We start from the raw sequence: 17,405 nt of genomic DNA, 5'->3' as shown, positions 1-17,405 counted from the left end.
CAGAATGTTCTTTGGAAGCAAGGGCATAGAGGTTAATCCAGGATGTTCTCTCTCCCCAGAAACGTAGCTGTGCTTCTTCAGCCATGTAATAATGCGTGCCTACATCTAAAACTTATTTTATTTATTTATTTATTTGTTTGTTTACTTATTTATTTATTTATTCGTTTATTTTTAAAGTTTATTTATTTTTGAGAAAGAGACAGCATGAGCAGGGGAGGGGCAGAGAGAGAGAGGGAGAGAGAGAAAAAATTCCAAGTAGGCTCCACGCTGTCAGCACAGAGCACCATGCGGGGCTCAAACTCACGAAACTGTGAGATCATGACCTGAGCCGACACTAAGAGCTCGATACTTAACCAACTGAGCCATCCAGATGCCCCTAAAACCAGTTTTTAAATGGGTTTATGTCTGTTAATTTCAATCTGTTCTACCATTGTTGGTACCTGACTTTGTGCCAGGCAGACACTAGAGGATACAGGTCTGGAAAAGTGAGTCTCTAATCCCTCGAGTAGAGTTTATAGTTTAGGCTGCAGAGAGGGGCAGGTTAACTGCAGCATTTAAAAATACATGTGAGGAGTGCTTGCAACACCTGAGAGATGGATAGTGCAGCTCAGGAGACCTATCGGAGGAGGTGGTGTTAGCAGAGCCCGAGGCTGGGGTTCAGGACAGGCACTCGTCAGAAGGGTGTGCGGTGCTGAGGGAAGGGGTCCTGAGCAGACCTGCAGACTCTGCCACTCTGGCCAGTAGAACTTTCCACAGTGATACAGATGTTCAGAAATCACCAGAAATGGTAGGTTTGGCCCTCATTCCCTGTATCCCCTTTTCCATTTTTGCTGAGAACAAAAATCAACCTCCACTTCTAGTAATGCCTGGCACCTTGAGCATTGTAGGCATAGGGTTGGTAGGCCTTTTAGGTATATTAGCTTATTTAATCTCACAGTTTTAAAAAGGGTTGAGGGCTGTTGTTCCCTGGTGTAGATAAGGGGACAGACTCCAGGACATTGAGTAGTTGTCCACAGTCATGACACCCGTTAGTAGCAGAGGTGACTCTCCAACAGATTTGATGGTGCCCAGAGGTCATGCTTGTTACCCCTGTGGGAGGCTATGTTCGTGTGCTGCGCATGCATCTGTGTATTGCGAGTGTGCACATCTCTGACCCCGTGGTTTGTTCACAAAGTGTTGTTGATGCCCATGTAGGGCAGCCCCACACTACTGCCTGATCCTCAACTTCTGGGACATGTGTGTATCTCCTTACGATCTACAGGTCCCTGAGTACTGACTGTCACAGCCTGCCGCGTCTTTCCTGTTGACTCATGTTTGGTTCCTCCAGTGAAAATCTCACTTAGAAAAATGCTGCCTCCAAAGTACTTGTCTGCCACCAAACCCAAGAAGTCTTGGGCCCCGGATGTACATGAGCTAGACAGTGACTTGACTAAGGAGCCGGATGCCACCATAAGAGAAGGTGCAACTGACCCTGAATTCTTTCATCAGAGGTTTCGGAATTTCCTCTACGTGGAATTTGTTGGGCCTCGGAAGACACTGTTCAAACTCCGAAACCTCTGCCTCGATTGGCTGCAGCCAGAGACTCGCACCAAGGAGGAGATTATCGAGCTCTTGGTCCTTGAGCAGTACCTGACCATCCTTCCAGAAAAGATCAAGCCTTGGGTGCGGGCAAAAAAGCCCGAGAACTGTGAGAAGCTAGTTACTCTGCTGGAAAATTACAAGGAGATGTATGAACCAGGAGGTGAGGCACGGTGGAGGCTGTTGGGGAGCCATGATCGCCCTGGGGTTCACAGCCGCAGCACCATTGGTAGTCGAGGCCAGGTCACTCTCTTCGTGGGGTGCCAGCCTGTCATAGGATGTGCAGTGACACACCCCTAGCCCCTCTCTACTACCCACAGGATGCCGGTTGCACCCCTCCCCAGCTGTGACAGCCAGACGTGATGTTACCACCTGTCCCTGGGGAGTAGAGCGCCCCAGTTAAGAACCGCCACCTTAAGGTGGTGTGGGTAGGAAAGGCACACCTCAGTGAGGGCCTCTGTAAGGAACTGACAAGCCTCTGTGCACCTCACAACCCTGGCCTGGGCTCCTTTTCATGACACGAAGGGTGTGTTACCCCAGAGAGCTGTGTGTGGCTGCTGTGTGGAGAGGAGGTGAGGGCGGTCGCAGCCACGTAGCCTGCCCAGGCGTGGTAGGAAGCTGAGGAATGTGGGGATCAGATCCCTCCAGCTTCCCGGGGAGGCAGGGGGTTGCACGGTTGGGGCAAGGGCAGACTCCACTCGGGGGAGTTATTTTGAGAACACAGGCGAGAGGTGATAGAGCATTAAGTCAGTGTCTGGTCCTCTCAGATGACAACAACAGTGACCTCCGCAGCGAAGACAGCATGAGCCGGAAGGGAGCAGAGTCCCCACCGCCACGTTCTGCGTCATCATTCTGCAGTGAGTAACTGTGTCAGGTTACGCCATTGGGGCAGACTTGGGCCCAGCTTCCCCGGCTACCAGCTCCGCCCAGTGCCCAGAAGTGTATGGTGGGCCTGGCACCATCAGTGGAGACAACGGTGCAGATCTGAGGGGAAGGACAGTTGATGATGGAATGAGACATTTTTATATCCAAGCAGACACCAGTGTCTGGTGTGAAATATAATTTTTTTTTTAAATAATGAGAAAGTATTTGAAGCTGTTTGAAATTGGCCCAGGAGGGGCAGAGTTCATCACTACTTTGCCTCTAAAACCTGTTTTAAGGTCGTTCAAGAACTTTTAAAAAGGAAGCTTGCTTTTGGGAGGGCACGTGTTTTGTCTCTTTGGAGCAGGGTCATGTGCACATTGAGACTGGCGGGCGGGTCCGAAGTCATGGTCCAGAGTGTGGGGCTGATGGTGTGGCAGCCAGCAAACAACAGAAGTGTCTGCAGGGGACCGGCCTCTAAACCACGCTGTGGCGCTTGCTTTGCCGTCCGTGGCACTTGGGCAAAGCCTCCAGAAGTGGTGTTCTGGGTCCAGGGTAATCAAAAGAGCCCAGGTCATGCATGGGAGTCTGGAGACCTCAGTGTGGGATCCATCTCCTCAAGGGAGGAGGGGGATTAGGGCCCCCATCCTGCGTGGCCCAGAACCGTGTTAACTCCTCCATGTCTGGCTTTCTCAGGTGACCGGGACCGGGACTGGGACCAGGAGTGGGACCGGGAGCGAGACCGGGACTGGGATCTGGACTGGGACCGGGACCGGGAGCGGAGAGGCAGGAGCAGAGACCTGGGGTCTCGGGACCGCTGGCCATACCCCAGGAACCCCAGAGGCAGTATGTCCCGTGCTCGGACTTCCCTGGTGGGCGTGCAGGGCCACACCACACCCTGTCCCTCTGTGACGCCTCGTCTCTTCCCAGGACTTCCTCAACGGGACCTTTCCCTTCCTCTGATGGAGAAAACAACTTTTGCGACAGAAAGAGAACGCAAACGTAGGGATTCTGTGATGGATTATGAGTCAAGATCCCAGGTATGCTTAGGTCTCCTCTCTTTCTGGAAAGGCCATCTTTATTTCATGGCAGAGAGGCCTTTCTTTCCCAGGAGGGTATGCTCATCCACCCTTAGAATCCCACCTGGGTGCGCAGAGGGGCACTTCTGCCCTGCATGGAGCCCAGGCCTGTCCGCAGAGGTGGCAAGTGGCTGGGGTGACTCCTGCCTACTTTCTGATTGACCCACATTGTCAGAGGAGCACTTTGCCATCCCACAACTGTGACATGTGGTACATCGGTCATGTCAGTGGTTCCCTATGGAGCCAGGGAAGCAGAACCGTTGCAGGGGTCTTTCTGGCCCACTGCAGGGAACCAGGGAGGCTGTACGTCCACACAGCACACAGGCAAGAGAGAGCAAAGGCTCTGGAGCCAGCGAGGGCTGGGTGTGAGGCCCAGCTCTGCCACCTGCTAGGTGTGCAGCCTTGGACCGTTTGCTTGACTAAGCTGAGCCTCAGTTTCCTCGTTTGAAGAATGGATGCAGTGACTGGGTCAGCGGGCTGCTGTGAGGAGTGAGTGTGACTCATGTGTATCCAAGGAGGGCTTAATGTGATGCCCGGCATGCGGTCGGCACCGCCTGCGTGTCGGCGGTTCTGGCAGTAGGTTCAGGAGGCGGTATGCTGGGGAGATCAGTGGAGGGGAAGAGGCCTTGGGATCTGGGCTGACCTGTATGGAGTAGGGTCACTCGTGACCCAGCATTCTGAAGGGGAGCCGCAGCGTGGAAAGGGCTTTGAGAGGAAGGGGAGCCGAGTGCGAGGAGCCTGCATCTCCTTCTAGCACTAAGGACCTCGCCCAGGTCAGGGAGTGCCATGGTGTCTGAGGTCGTCTGGGTCCCCACATGCCCTGGAAGCTTCAAGCCTTAACGACAGAGTGGAATTCAGCAGTCCCACAAATAAGCCTTCGTGGGATATCGTGGAAGCCTTCCGCAGAGCTCTGGGAAGGAAAAATTGAGCGCTGGGAAGCAGTTGTCCCAGTGGTTTGGATTTGGATTTGAAAGGAAGCATCTTGAAGGCAGTAACCCTTGACTTCTGAAGGCCAGGTGAAGGTAGGGTCAGGAGGTCTCCGGCGAAGGCCCGGGGACAGGAACCAGACAGAAAGGCCAGGCAGGCCGGAACCCCGAGGGCAAAATTGCTGAGTCAGCCACAAGGTGGGGTTGGGCCTGGCCGCAAGGGTCTCGTGTCCTGCAGCCGAGCAGAGAGCTCAGGTCAGTCCCCAGTGCACTCCTGCAGTGGCACTCAGAAGTTGGCATCAGCCGATGGAAGGCTTCGGATCCCACCCTGAAATCTCTGTCACCGGTCCCCTGTCTGGGAGATAAGCAAGGAATGCAGGTGTGTATGAGAGGGAGGAATCGGCAGTGTCCAGATGTTGGAAGCAGAGCACCCCAAAGCAGCAGTTACAGGGGAAGGGATGCGGAAGAAGGGGGGTAGGGTCGGAGGTGACTGTCCCTCCAGCCCAGATGTCCTTGTCCCTTGTGCCAGGGAAACTAAGTCTGTGACACACTTAGTTTGCTACTAATTTTGTTATCTTCTTTGAAGAAACCAAATTGGCCAAAATTTTAGGAATCTAGACAAAAATACTAAACAGACTCACTCTTAAGCTTGATTTTTGAAAACAAAAAGGCTCTGTGATGCGCCCTTACCTCCGAGAATGTGGTGCAGTGTGCATGCACGGCTTGCAAGCCCTGCTCCGTTCCCACTTGTCTGTAGAGGGATGAGCGATGCGAGCCATTATTTAGGGGGTGTTGAAACAGTCGTGAAATAAAGATGAGAGGAGGTTGCTAATTGGCTTTTGTCTCACTTTGCTCTTTAAATGCCTTTCCTCGACCCCGGTGAAGGTTGGCTCCTGGTCAGTGTAGGCCGAGAGTCTAGCCGCGGCGGGTCACTCCTAACCCGGCGTGCCGGGCTGGCGGCAGGCAGACGAATGGTATTGTGAGGCACCCAGAGCAGGAAGTCCTCATCCTCTTTTAGCGCCGCATGTAACTCTCTGAGCTGCCTGCTCTCCAGGTGTCACCCATTCGAGTGGAACTCGGTGGGCGCTCCTGCAAGTTGAGGTGCCGTTTTGGCTGCAGATACTAAGTGACGAGCCACTATAGGGACGCCCACTTATGGAGATTAACTTTACCTTAAATAAAGCATTGTTTTTCTTTCATAGAACAGCGTAGTTCAAAATTCAGTGTGCTCTTATTTTACTCAGGCAGACAGAAAGAAGAGTGTGAAAAATAACCCTTCCCTTTTGCCTTTGCCCATGGGGTCTCTCAGCACTGGGGACGGTGACCTTTCTGACTCCCTGAGCCTCCCAAGTTCTTGACCTCCTCTGCTCTCTCTACTAACGCCCCAGGTCAGGAGCCCTGGTTTCCTTCCTCTCACTACGGATGTCCTGTGTCCCTGCTGGCATAGCAGAATACGCCAGTGCTGGGACTCAGGACATACTGTCGCAAACCTGAGCCTAGTGGAGCTTTGGCTCTTGAGCTTGCCACCGGACAGGGGCTGGGCAACCAGCAAAAATGATGCCAGTTTGCTCTACAGGGTGCCTGTCCCGAGTTTTAGAGCCTCCTGAGCTTCTGTAGCTTGTGCGTCGTTCTAGGCCTTCTCAGCCCAGGCCCAGAAAGAATTCTAGTTTTGAAACTCTGCTCAGTTTTGGTTGTGGCTTTTGCTTTTCATCGCTAGATGTTGGGAGTTGCATCAATGACGCCTTCCTCTAAATCCCAGTGTATGTGCTGGTTTATCTTGTCGTGCGTGCCCTCTTGTTTCCGCATTTCACATGGCTGTGTCCGTGCCACTTCCCAGCAAGGAGCTGTAATAAATTCAATATCAAAATGTCTTTACATAGTAGTTTAGTAATTTACTTTTTTTTTTTTTTTTTATGTAATTCTTCTTGATGTTTGAACAACACGTCCCATTGCAGAAAACCCTCACCCGTAATATCGCAAGGCGGGTTGATGCTGACTCTCCCATTTTACAGATGAAGAACCTGAGGCTTAGAAAGATTTCTGTTCCCAAGGTTGCATGGCTCAGAAATGGTACAGTCCTCCTTTGGTCCTTGAGTTTTCTCTGGTTCCAAAACCTGTGGGCTTCCCACGGTGCTATGTCCATCCTTACATCTATCTCCAGGCCTCAGTGCCATCCGTGGTCCCTGGGACAACACTTCCCTGAGACTGCTGATGTCCTAGGGCATCAGTAAGAAAAGGTACTGTGAGGTCCTGCATAGGAGACTTCCGAGTAATTCAGGGACTTGTAAAATGACTTTTAGAGACGTGTTCAGCAGGTGGGAAAGTCAGCTATAAAATGAAGGCATTCAGTGCTTCAGGTTCCATCGGGGTTATTTGGGACATCTCCACACCTGGAACAGCACAGCATGTACCCATGTTGTGCAGTGAAGGTGAACACAGGACACAGTGGGACCGCGGAGGGAGGCTTAAGTCCCACCTCCTGACCAGACGTCTGCTGAAACACGTTTTCCGTCCCTGCACATGCCATGCGTAGTCCATGTTTGGCCTGTTGAAGCTCTCACACCACTGCCCCCTTTCTCTGTGTCAGAGTCTTCCCACTTAAGGCCCCACTGAAGTTCCTCTACCAAACCCATTTAGCACTGATTATCTGTACCCCACTTTATTGTTTATTGTTCTCTAATTGTTTCATGAGTCTTTTCTCTCCAACCAAATTATAAGCTGCATGAGGGCAAGGAATGTGTGTCATACGTCTTTTGGATCTTCCTCACAGTCTAGCACCAAGGTAGGTACGCAGTAGGTCCGTAGTAAAACTCGCCCTGGATCACTCAGAACCCCAGACACTGTGCGCACTTTCTACATATCTGTGTGTGTAGCGCCCGTATTGCCAGCATTCTTCTCTCTTGGGCACCCATGGAAGGACTCCATCGAGAGGTCTGTGTTTGGTATTTTAGGATGCCGTGTCATACCAGGACGTTGTGAACCTGACCGAGGACAGGAAGCCTCAGAACCCGATTCAGGACAACATGGAAAACTACAGGAAGCTGCTCTCTCTGGGTAAGCAGACAGACCCAGTTACTGGAGCTTTTTGTCACCTGACTCTTAAAGCTGTAGGACATTAGACTCCATGTTAATATGTTTGGATTTTAAGGGTGATAAGAAGCCTTTGGAATATTTTAAGCAGAGAAATAAATGATGAGATGTGTTTTTGAGAAATCATTCTGGCTTTGGGTATATTGAGTGTATTGTACAAGGTCGTGGAGAATGGGGAGATGGCTCTTGCCACAAGAGTTGGTACTTTTTCTAGAGAGGTGGCAGTGAGGATTTTTAAATACCTACTTAGAATGGGATCCTGAGTTCCAGTTTGGACTTCCCTTGAAGTTGGCTAGCATAGTGGGCGGTTGGCTGGCACTGAGGGGAGAGAGCTTTGCAAGGCAATGGAGCCTCAAGGAGCTCTGGTGTTAGGGGAACAGCTGAGGAAAAGAGCCAAGAAAGAGGAAGAGAATCATGGAAGCCAGTGAAAAAGAGGGTGTCAGGATTTAAGTGCTCAGTATAGGAAGGTGAAGACTGAAAAAGGTGCACTGAATTTCAGGACATGTAGTGGTCTCTGTGCAGATTTCTAGGTGGAATCAGGAGAATTAGTTAAAATTCAGGTAATAAGTCATACAGAGAAAGACAGATACCATATGTTTTGACTCTTACGTGGATCCTGAGAAACTTAATAGAAGACCATGGTGGAGGGGAAGGAAGAAAAAAGTTAGAGAGGGAGGGAGCCAAACCATAAGAGACTCTTAAAAACTGAGAATAAACTGAGGGTTGATGGGGGGTGGGAGGGAGGGGAAAGTGGGTGATCGGCATTGAGGAGGGCACCTGTTGGGATGAGCACTGGGTATTGTATGGAAACCAATTTGACAACAAACTTCATATTAAAAAATAAAATTCAGGCTAGAATGGGCTGAGGAGTGGACAGTAAGGACATGGGACTGCACATAGAAGACACTCCAGGAGTTGGGCGTGGGCCACCTCCTGTTTAGTGGTTCCTAGGAAGGTAGGCACCATCTTACGGTGATGAGTCTTGTGCCCAGCTTGAGCATAAGCTGTCATATCATTCTTGTGAACAGGGGTTCAGCTTGCGGAAGACGACGGCCACTCCCACATGACACAGGGCCATTCATCGAGGTCAAAGAGAAGTGCCTACCCAAGCACCAGTCGAGGTAAGCACGAGGCAGGTTGTACCTAGTGGCCATTTGAGTTAATGGGATGGGAGCCATACATACGTATTGGTAGACCTGTTACATTTTATATTCACACCATCATCACAGAAGTCTCAATGTTAACAGGTACAGGAATTAGGGAGTATTTACACTTGGGGTTTCTTTTCAGGTCTAAAATCTATGCCTGAAACCAAAAAGTCAACCCATCGGCGGGGAATTTGTGAAGATGAATCTTCCCACGGGGTGATCATGGAAAAATTCATCAAGGACGTTTCGCGCAACTCTAAATCAGGACGGGCAAGGGAATCTAACGATCGGTCCCAGAGGTTCCCCAGAAGGCCAGACAATGATTGGAAGGAAGTTTCGTTCAACAAGAGGGAGTCGGTGATTCAGGAGAGGGGCTATGAAGGGAATGGCTTTGGGGGAGGCTTTAATTTTAACTCGAGTCTTGTTTCCAAAAAGAGAGTTCTTGAAAGAAAAAGGCGCTATCAGTTTGACACAGATGGGAAGGGTTCAGCTCACGAGCAGAAGGGCTATGCAAGGAAGAGACCTTTTGAATGTAGTGAAATGAGAAAAGCCATGAGCATGAGCAGCCTTAGCGCCCCCTCCTTCACTGAGTCGCAGCCACTTGATTTTGGGGCAATGCCCTATGTGTGTGATGAATGTGGGAGGTCTTTCAGTGTGATTTCCGAATTTGTCGAACATCAGATCATGCATACTAGAGAGAATCTCTATGAGTATGGTGAATCGTTTATTCATAGCGTGGCTGTCAGTGAGGTTCAGAAAAGTCAGGCTGGAGGGAAACGCTTTGAATGTAAGGAGTGTGGGGAAACCTTTAATAAGAGTGCCGCGCTTGCCGAACATCGGAAAATTCATGCTAGAGAGCATCTTGCAGAATGTAATGATGAGGAGTATGAGGAGCCATTCATGCCTAGCCCAACCTTCAGTGAGCTCCAGAAAATATATGGGAAAGATAAATTCTATGAATGTAAGGTGTGTAAGGAAACCTTCCTTCATAGCTCTGCCCTAATTGACCACCAGAAAATCCATGGTAGAGATGACAAAGATAATGAGCGTGGGGAAGGCTTTAAACCCAGCCCACCCCCCAATGATCTTCCGAAAACGTATGGTAAAGAGAAAATGTATGAATGTAAGGTGTGTGGGGAGACCTTCCATCACAGCTCATCCCTGAAAGAACATCAGAAGATCCATACTAGAGGAAACCTCTTTGAAAGTAAGGGTAAAGTGTGTGAGGAAACATTTATTCCTGGTCAGTCCCTTAAAAGGCGTCAGAAGACGTACCCAAAAGAGAAGCTGTATGACTTTACAGATGGTGGGGATGCCTTTAGGCAAAGCTCAGACCTCAGTGAGCATCAGATAATTCATTCTAGAAAGAACCTCTTTGAAGGCAGGGGGTACGAGAAGTCTGTCATTCATAGCGTGCCCTTCACTGAATCCCAGAAGAGTCATACTATAACAAGACCACCTGAAGATGATGAGGACCAGAAGGCGTTCACCGTCAGCTCTAACCCTGATGACAACCAGAACGTTCCTCCTCAAGAAAACGTCTATGAGAGGAAACCATATGAGAGGTCTGTTATTCATAGCTTAGCCTTTGCTAAGGCTGAGAAGAGTCACAGTGCAGTGGGGCCCAGCAAACCAAAAGTGATTGCAGAGTCTACCATTCAAAGCTCAGGTGTTACCGAACACCAGAAAGCCCCTGCTGGAGAGAATACCTCTGAAGGAAAGAAATACGAGAGGTCTGTTATCCATAGTGTAGCTGCTTTCAAACCTCCCAAAAGTTGCAATGGAAATGAAGTCATTGAATGTGAAGAGAAGGGAGAATCCTCCACTTCTGTTTCAGACCGTCATGATAAGCAACAGAAAACTCCTGCCAGAGAGAACCCTAATGAAGGGGGTAAGAATAACAACTACAAGGACTCTGTCATACAAAGCGTATCCCATATGGAATCTCAGAAAAGCCCAACTAGTCAGGGATCCAGTGAACTTAAGAAGGATGGCGAATCATCTACTCCCACCTCAAATGTCCGTGAACATCAGAAGGCTCGTTCGAAGAAGAAAAACATTGAGCGTAGGAACTATGAGACCTCTGTAATTCACTCCCTACGTTTTGGTGACCATCAAACATTTCGCCCTAGAGAGAAATTCTATGAATGTCCAGAGTGTGGAGAATCTTTTGTTCGTAGCTACGACCTCACTGAGCATCTGAAGATTCACGATAGAAAGAAGCCCTCTGGAAGTAAAAACTACGAACGTTCTGTAATTCGCAGCTTAGTCTCTACTGATCCTCAGACGAGTTACGCTGAGCAGCAACCACAGACAAGTTATGCTGGACACTCATCACAGATGAGGTACTCTGACCAAGCAGCGCAAACGAGTTATGCCAAACACCCAGTGCAGACGAGTTACTCTGGAATGCACATGAGTTACGCTGTACAGCCAGGGCACGTGAGTTACACACAGCAAGCAGCACAAACGAGCTACATGGTGCAACCGACACAAATCAGTTATGACGAGGAGCAAGCGCAGACAAGTTACGCTGAACAGCAAGTACGCAACAGATGCAGGGAGTGTGGGGAATGCTTTGCCACCATCGGAGACCTTGGTGCACATCAGAAAATCTATGCCCGAGAAGAATTCCATGGTCGGAAGCTCTTTGGAGACACTGTTATTCAGGGCATAGGCCTTGAAGGGCCTCGGCCGGAAGAGCCTCGGCAGAATGAGCCAGATGAGCAGGAGGAGCAGGACGAGCCTGAAGATGCAATCTATGGCTGTAAGGACTGTGGGCTAGGCTTCGCAGATCGCGCAGACCTTAAGGATCATCAGAAAGTTCACGGCAGAGAGTATCTCATCGACAGTCGTGAGTACACCCATTCTGTAATCCACACCCATTCTGTCAGCGAGTATCAGAAAGATTACATTGGAGAGCAGCTCTATGAATGCCCGGCATGTGGGGAATCCTTCGTTCATAGCTCATTCCTTTTTGAGCATCAGAAAATCCACGAGCAAGATCAATTTTATGGCCAAAGAAGGTATGATGAGCCTTTTGTGCAGCCCCTGGTCATCAACCCACGGAGGCCTCGTGCCCCACAGAAGAATCCCACTGCAGGAACATCCCTTCAGTGCCACGTGTGCGGACAAGACTTCATTCATGGCTCTGTCCTCGGTGAGCATATGAGAATTCACACCAGAGAGGATTTACCGGAACAGGGCCAGAGAAGTGAAGACGCGGTGAGTCCAGGCTTAGCCCTTACTGAGTTTCAGAGAAGTCAAACCGAAGAGAAACACTATGAATGTAAAACGTGTGGAGAAACCTTCCTCAATCAGTCAGACCTTAGGGAGCACATGAGAATTCATGAGAAAGACGAGCCCTATGATTATGGGGCCTCTTTTGTTCATACTTCATTTCTTACTGAGCCCCCCAAAAGAGATTCACCATTCTATGAATGCAAGGACTGTGGGAAGTCCTTTATTCATAACACCGTTCTCACCAAGCATCAGAAGCTTCATCTTGAAGAAGAGGAAGAAGAAGGAGCCCAGGAGGTGGAAGCCAATGTCCTTGTTCCACGAGAAGTGCTGCGGATCCAGGGGTCAAACGTGGAGGCCGCCGAGCCCGAGGTGGAGGCCGCCGAGCCCGAGGTGGAGGCCGCCGAGCCCAATGTGGAGGCCGCCGAGCCCAATGGAGAGGCCGAGGGACCAGATGGGGAGGCTGCAGAGCCAGATGGGGAAGCCGAACAGCCCAACGGAGAGGCCGAACAGCCCAATGGAGATGCTGATGAACCAGACGGGGCAGGGATCGAAGACCCAGAGGAAAGAGCTGAAGAGCCAGAGGGAGATGCTGATGAGCCAGACGGGGCAGGGATCGAAGACCCAGAAGAAGAAGGCGAAGATCAAGAGATTCAGGTTGAGGAGCCATACTACGACTGCAGGGAATGCGGAGAAACCTTTGCCTCCAACGCTGCCTATGGCGAGCACCTGAAAACCCATGCCAGGGTGATAATATTTGAGCCTGGAAATGTCTATGGGGAAAGCTCCCGCTACACTGAACATGCCAGCACCAGCACCAGCGACAACGACAGGGCCGATGACAAGTATTTCAAGTGTGATGTCTGTGGGCAGCTTTTCAGTGATCGCCTGTCCCTCGCTAGACACCAGAATACTCATACCGGCTGAGAACATAAGTATAAAGGTTAGGAAACCTTCACTTAGAACTTGACCCTTACTAAACCAGAGACTTCAGACCAATCCATAACAATGTCAGAAGAAACTTACCTTGGCACGTACACACCTGACTTTTAACATCAGACAACTCAGACTAAAAAGAAACCAAAGGTGGAAACTGCTTTGGTCTCAGCTCTCCCCCATCTAGCTCTCCCCCAACCTGCGGTCTCCCATGCAGCACCAGTGTGTGCATATGGGAAAGCTCTAGCACATACCTTGCATCTGAGTGACCTTATTGAGGGAAAACCCCAGGGGTTTTTGAGACTACAGAAATCGCCCCAGTCAACTGTAAATGACATTTCTGCAACCTATATATAATGCTCCCTGCAGTGTATATAAAATAGCATATCGTAGCAAAACAGTAATCACATATCTTTGGATTTGATATGATATACAGTTACAGTTTACTGTGCAGAAGTACCTTACCTGGTACTCGGATTTTTTTTTTTTTTTTTTTGGAGGAGGAAGAGAGCAACAAATTAGAATATATTTCTAAGCATCTTAGATTCTGAGAAAGACTTCTTGTGCATTATTTGGACCCCATTGGTATCGTTTCGAGTAATTGTGTGTCATTCCTTACTCTTAAGTATTCCTGTACAAGTGTAAGCATGAAAGGTAAAATGTCTTTTATTCTTTGCTGTTTGAAAAGAGAAGTGTTTTGAACTTCCTTTTCAGCCATTTCGTCGACACCAACACTTTGGAACCTAATGCTGTGTAAGCCTTTACAATATGTGGATTGGCCTTTTGTGACCCAAAGTGGTTGGTTGCCACATTGTACCTTGCAGTGGTTCTCATGCTAAAATATTACAAGTTTTGTTTTTTTTTTTAACCAACCTGATGTGTGTTTGATAATGAATTTACAAAAACTGAAGCTTTTCCCTATAAATCCTACGTTTTTGCCTTTAAAGAGTGGGTTGCAACCATCACTAGATCACAGTAGTGCCTACTGACGGTTGAGAACCAGAGGGAGAGACTTTTGTGTTGTAAATAAGGATGCAGGCTAACAACTTCCATCACTTCCTTTGTGCGCTTCCTGCCTTAAGTGACAAGTAGCATCGTGGCTTCAGTAGTGTGAACTGCCACAAGTCAGTCTGCACCCTGGGTGCCCAGGAGCTAGTATCCTTAGAGCTTTCTATCGCTTACCTGATTTCTTGTCTTCACCTGTCTGACCCTCCTCCCCCATGTCTAACTTAAATTTTAAAAATTAAAAAAAAAAACAAAAAAAAAAACAAAAAACAACAAAAAAAAGCTTTCTTTACAGTCAACTTAAGCTTAACATGGACTCAGGTTCCCCAGCAGCCTTAATTTGTTTCCTTACCATCTGTTCCTCCCTCTTGCAGCCCTTCTAAGTATTTCCGAGCTATCTATCCACTAGTGTCACATTTGTCGGATCACCTCAGTTTTCCATTTAATCACAAATTGACCTCATAGCTTGAGGTTTCCTGTGTCCTGTTCTGTGGACCACCTGTACTCCTTTTGCTTCCCCTCCCCTTGCATAATGACTATTAAATTTTTTGGCTTTGAGTTGGCTGGAAAAAAAATTAAAAAAAAAAAAACCTTAGAAGTGGATCTGTAGATTAAGTGAGCAAAAGACAACAGCAGATAATTTGAGCAAGCAAAATTAACCTATGTGCTGGGGGAACGTGTCTAAATCTTCCTCTCCTAGATCCGCGTGGTTAGGGCTTGGGGAATGTGTGTCAGAGCTGCAGGGAATGCCAAAGTTGAGGAAGGCTGTAGGGTTGAGAGCACGAAGCAGAAATGAGGAAGCCAAAGAAGGAAGTCCTAATACATCGCCAGATCTAGGAGGGTGGGGAAGCAGACAGAAGGAAAAATGGGAAGCAGGGCTGGGAAGCCCAGGTTGGTGGGAATGAATTGAGCAGGATGTCCTGGGCAGTGAAGAAGGGGCCTTTTTGGGATAGGTGAGGGCCAGCTGCATAGAAGGACCTGAGGTTGGAATGGACAGCCAAGAAAACAGGAGAATCGAGGCCCCGCAGCACAGGAGGGGGACCCTTTAGATGGGAACCACCATTATGTTATCAGGGTGAACTTGGGTTGATCGCTGTTGGCAGTATTAATTGGTAGAACCTTTTCAGAAAACAACTTGCCAAATGACAGGGTGTCCATTCCAATCTCATGTTAGTGAAAAATTAGGAATGACATAAATGCCAAAACAATAGGACGATTACGTGAAGGTATTCATGGACTGTATGCAGCTGCTTAAAACTGATAATCAAGAGTTATGTAGCAACGTGGAAATATATTTACGGAATATTAAGTGGAAAAAGCAGGACACAGAATTATATTTATACTACAGTTATAACTGATTAAAAATGTATGCTTATAGTCAAAAGCTGTTGTGTTGTTGTTGTTGTAGGCTAATAGTTGAGCATTATTTTCTTAAATTCTTTGAATGTTCTTTATAGTAGTGTTACTAAAAAGTTTATAATCACGTTTCCATTGTGAACATAATTTGAACACATCATCAGACACTTGGAAAATACAGAAAAGTGGAGGAAAAAAAATCCATATTCCAACCTTCCAAAGACAGATACACACTCTTCAACATCTTGTTTATTCTTGTTTCTGTGCACAGGTTTATGATTATAACTGTGTCAAAACGTGTATTCAGAATAGCTGTTATGTTACCTTTGTGGAATTATGGTTAAACACTTTCATCTTAATGTTTTCAAATGTTCCTTATGATAGTGTTCTTATAACAAAGTTTATTATGTTTGTTTCCATTACAAGCATAATACATACCCAGAGGAAAATTTGGAAAATATAGTAAATTAGAAAAGAGGAAAAAGTCACCCATATTCCCAACACCCAACAACTACTGTTAACATCTTGATCTATTTCCTCCATCTTGTTTTAGTGCACAAGCTTGTGATTATAACAGTGTTAAATATGTATGCATAAAGTCTAAAATGAAAAAAATACTGAAAATAATTAAAATAGTGTTGTCATTGTGGGATTATGGTTAAATATTTTGTCTCAAATTCCTTGAATGACCTTTGGTGTTTTGGTATTAAATCTTGTGTATGTATTTCTCCATTACAAATATAATACATACTCATAGCAAACTTTGGAAAATTCAGTAAAACTAGAAGAAAAGTAATTCACCCATATTCCCAACACCCAGCAACAGTTGCTGTTAACATCTCGGTCTGTGCACCAGTCTATGATAATTAGGGTGTTAATGATAGGTATACATAGAGTCAAAGATGGGAAGAAATATGGAAAACAATTAAATAGTTGTGTGGTTGTTGTGGGATTATGGTGAAATATTTTGTCTTGGTTTCCTCGAATGGTCTCTATCATAGTGTTTTGGTAATCCACCTTTATTACATATATACCATTATAAACACTGTATGTGTTCATTATAGAAACTTTGAAGTTACAGAAATGTAGAAGAGAAACTCACCCATATTTTCACCATCCAAAGACTGTGGTTAACATCTTGATATATTTTCTTCATCTTGTTTCTGTGCACAGGTTTTTGGTTTGTTAATATGGTTGTGGTTGTTCTATCTATCTGTAATAGTGTCAACAATAAAAATAAAGTTAAAAATAAGATATTGGTCAGTCTCCTCTTTTGTCCATTTTACAAGTTTGGGGTTGGTAAATATAGTCTTTTGTTATGACCAGAAGTCCAAAAGCTCAGTGCCTCCTTAGGCCCTTAAGTTTGGCTTACAAATCTTACTCCATTTTTAAGTATTGCATATCTCAACAATTCCTTTTTTTAAGAGTACATGATTATGCATTAAAAATTTTTTTTCTATGTTTTTATTTTATTTTTGAGAGCGAGAGAGAGAGAGCAGGGGAGGGGCCAGAGAGAGATGGAGACAGAATCTCAAGCAGGCTCCAGGCTCAGTTGTCAACGCAGAGCCTGATGTGGGGCTTGAACTCACAGACCACAAGATCATGACCTGAGCTGAAGTCGGACGCCCAACTGACTGAGCCACCCAGGCATCCCTTTGAGTCCACATTTTTAACTGCACTTATATATATTCCAGTAGCGTTTTTTAAACTTGATAACCACAACTATATTTCAGTTACTTGAGTTAGCATTTTTAATTTTTAATCTCAAATAGGAGATTCTCTCAAACAAAAAAACCCCACAAACAAGAGTGAGCCCTTAACATAAAAAGGTTAATATCATGGTTTAGAATCTCTTTAAAGTGTCTATTCCAACTCTTCCTTGAGGTTAAAAGTTTTCAGGGGAGTCACTTCCCTTATTTTAACCTGACTTTACCACCCAAAACATCTCACGCATTTGGTAGGGTGTCATTCCCCGGTGAACTGGGAGTTTTTTGTTTTTTTGTTTTTGTTTTTTTAATATAATTTATTGTCCGATTGGTTTCTGTACAACACCCAGTGCTCATCCCAACAAGTGCCCTCCTCCCTGCTCATCACCCACTTTCCCCTCTCCCCCAACTCCCATCAGCCCTCAGTTCTCAGTCCTTACAAGTCTCTTATGGTTTGCCTCTCTTCTTCTCTGTAACTTT

The 17,405-nt window shown here is 47.1% G+C and overlaps 1 protein-coding gene across 3 annotated transcripts in view; it reads left to right on the top strand.

Moving 5' to 3' along the window:
• Positions 1-16,475, top strand: part of PEG3 (paternally expressed 3) — a 32,834-nt gene extending 16,359 nt beyond the window's left edge. For all 3 annotated transcript variants that reach the window (XM_030297786.1, XM_030297788.1, XM_030297787.1), the window contains 7 exons: positions 1,262-1,741; positions 2,346-2,435; positions 3,136-3,285; positions 3,370-3,479; positions 7,396-7,498; positions 8,563-8,655; positions 8,825-16,475. In XM_030297786.1, the coding sequence (XP_030153646.1) occupies positions 1,348-1,741; positions 2,346-2,435; positions 3,136-3,285; positions 3,370-3,479; positions 7,396-7,498; positions 8,563-8,655; positions 8,825-12,849 (4,965 nt within the window). In that variant the 5' untranslated portion in view covers positions 1,262-1,347 and the 3' untranslated portion in view covers positions 12,850-16,475. The remainder of the gene's footprint in view (positions 1-1,261; positions 1,742-2,345; positions 2,436-3,135; positions 3,286-3,369; positions 3,480-7,395; positions 7,499-8,562; positions 8,656-8,824) is intronic.
• Positions 16,476-17,405: the final 930 nt, after the last annotated feature.

The sequence above is a fragment of the Lynx canadensis genome, chromosome E2, assembly GCF_007474595.2.
Source record: "Lynx canadensis isolate LIC74 chromosome E2, mLynCan4.pri.v2, whole genome shotgun sequence".
Taxonomy (NCBI): domain Eukaryota; kingdom Metazoa; phylum Chordata; class Mammalia; order Carnivora; family Felidae; genus Lynx; species Lynx canadensis.
The sequence above is the reverse complement of the archived record's forward strand: the minus strand, read 5'-3'. Positions and strand labels throughout refer to the sequence as shown.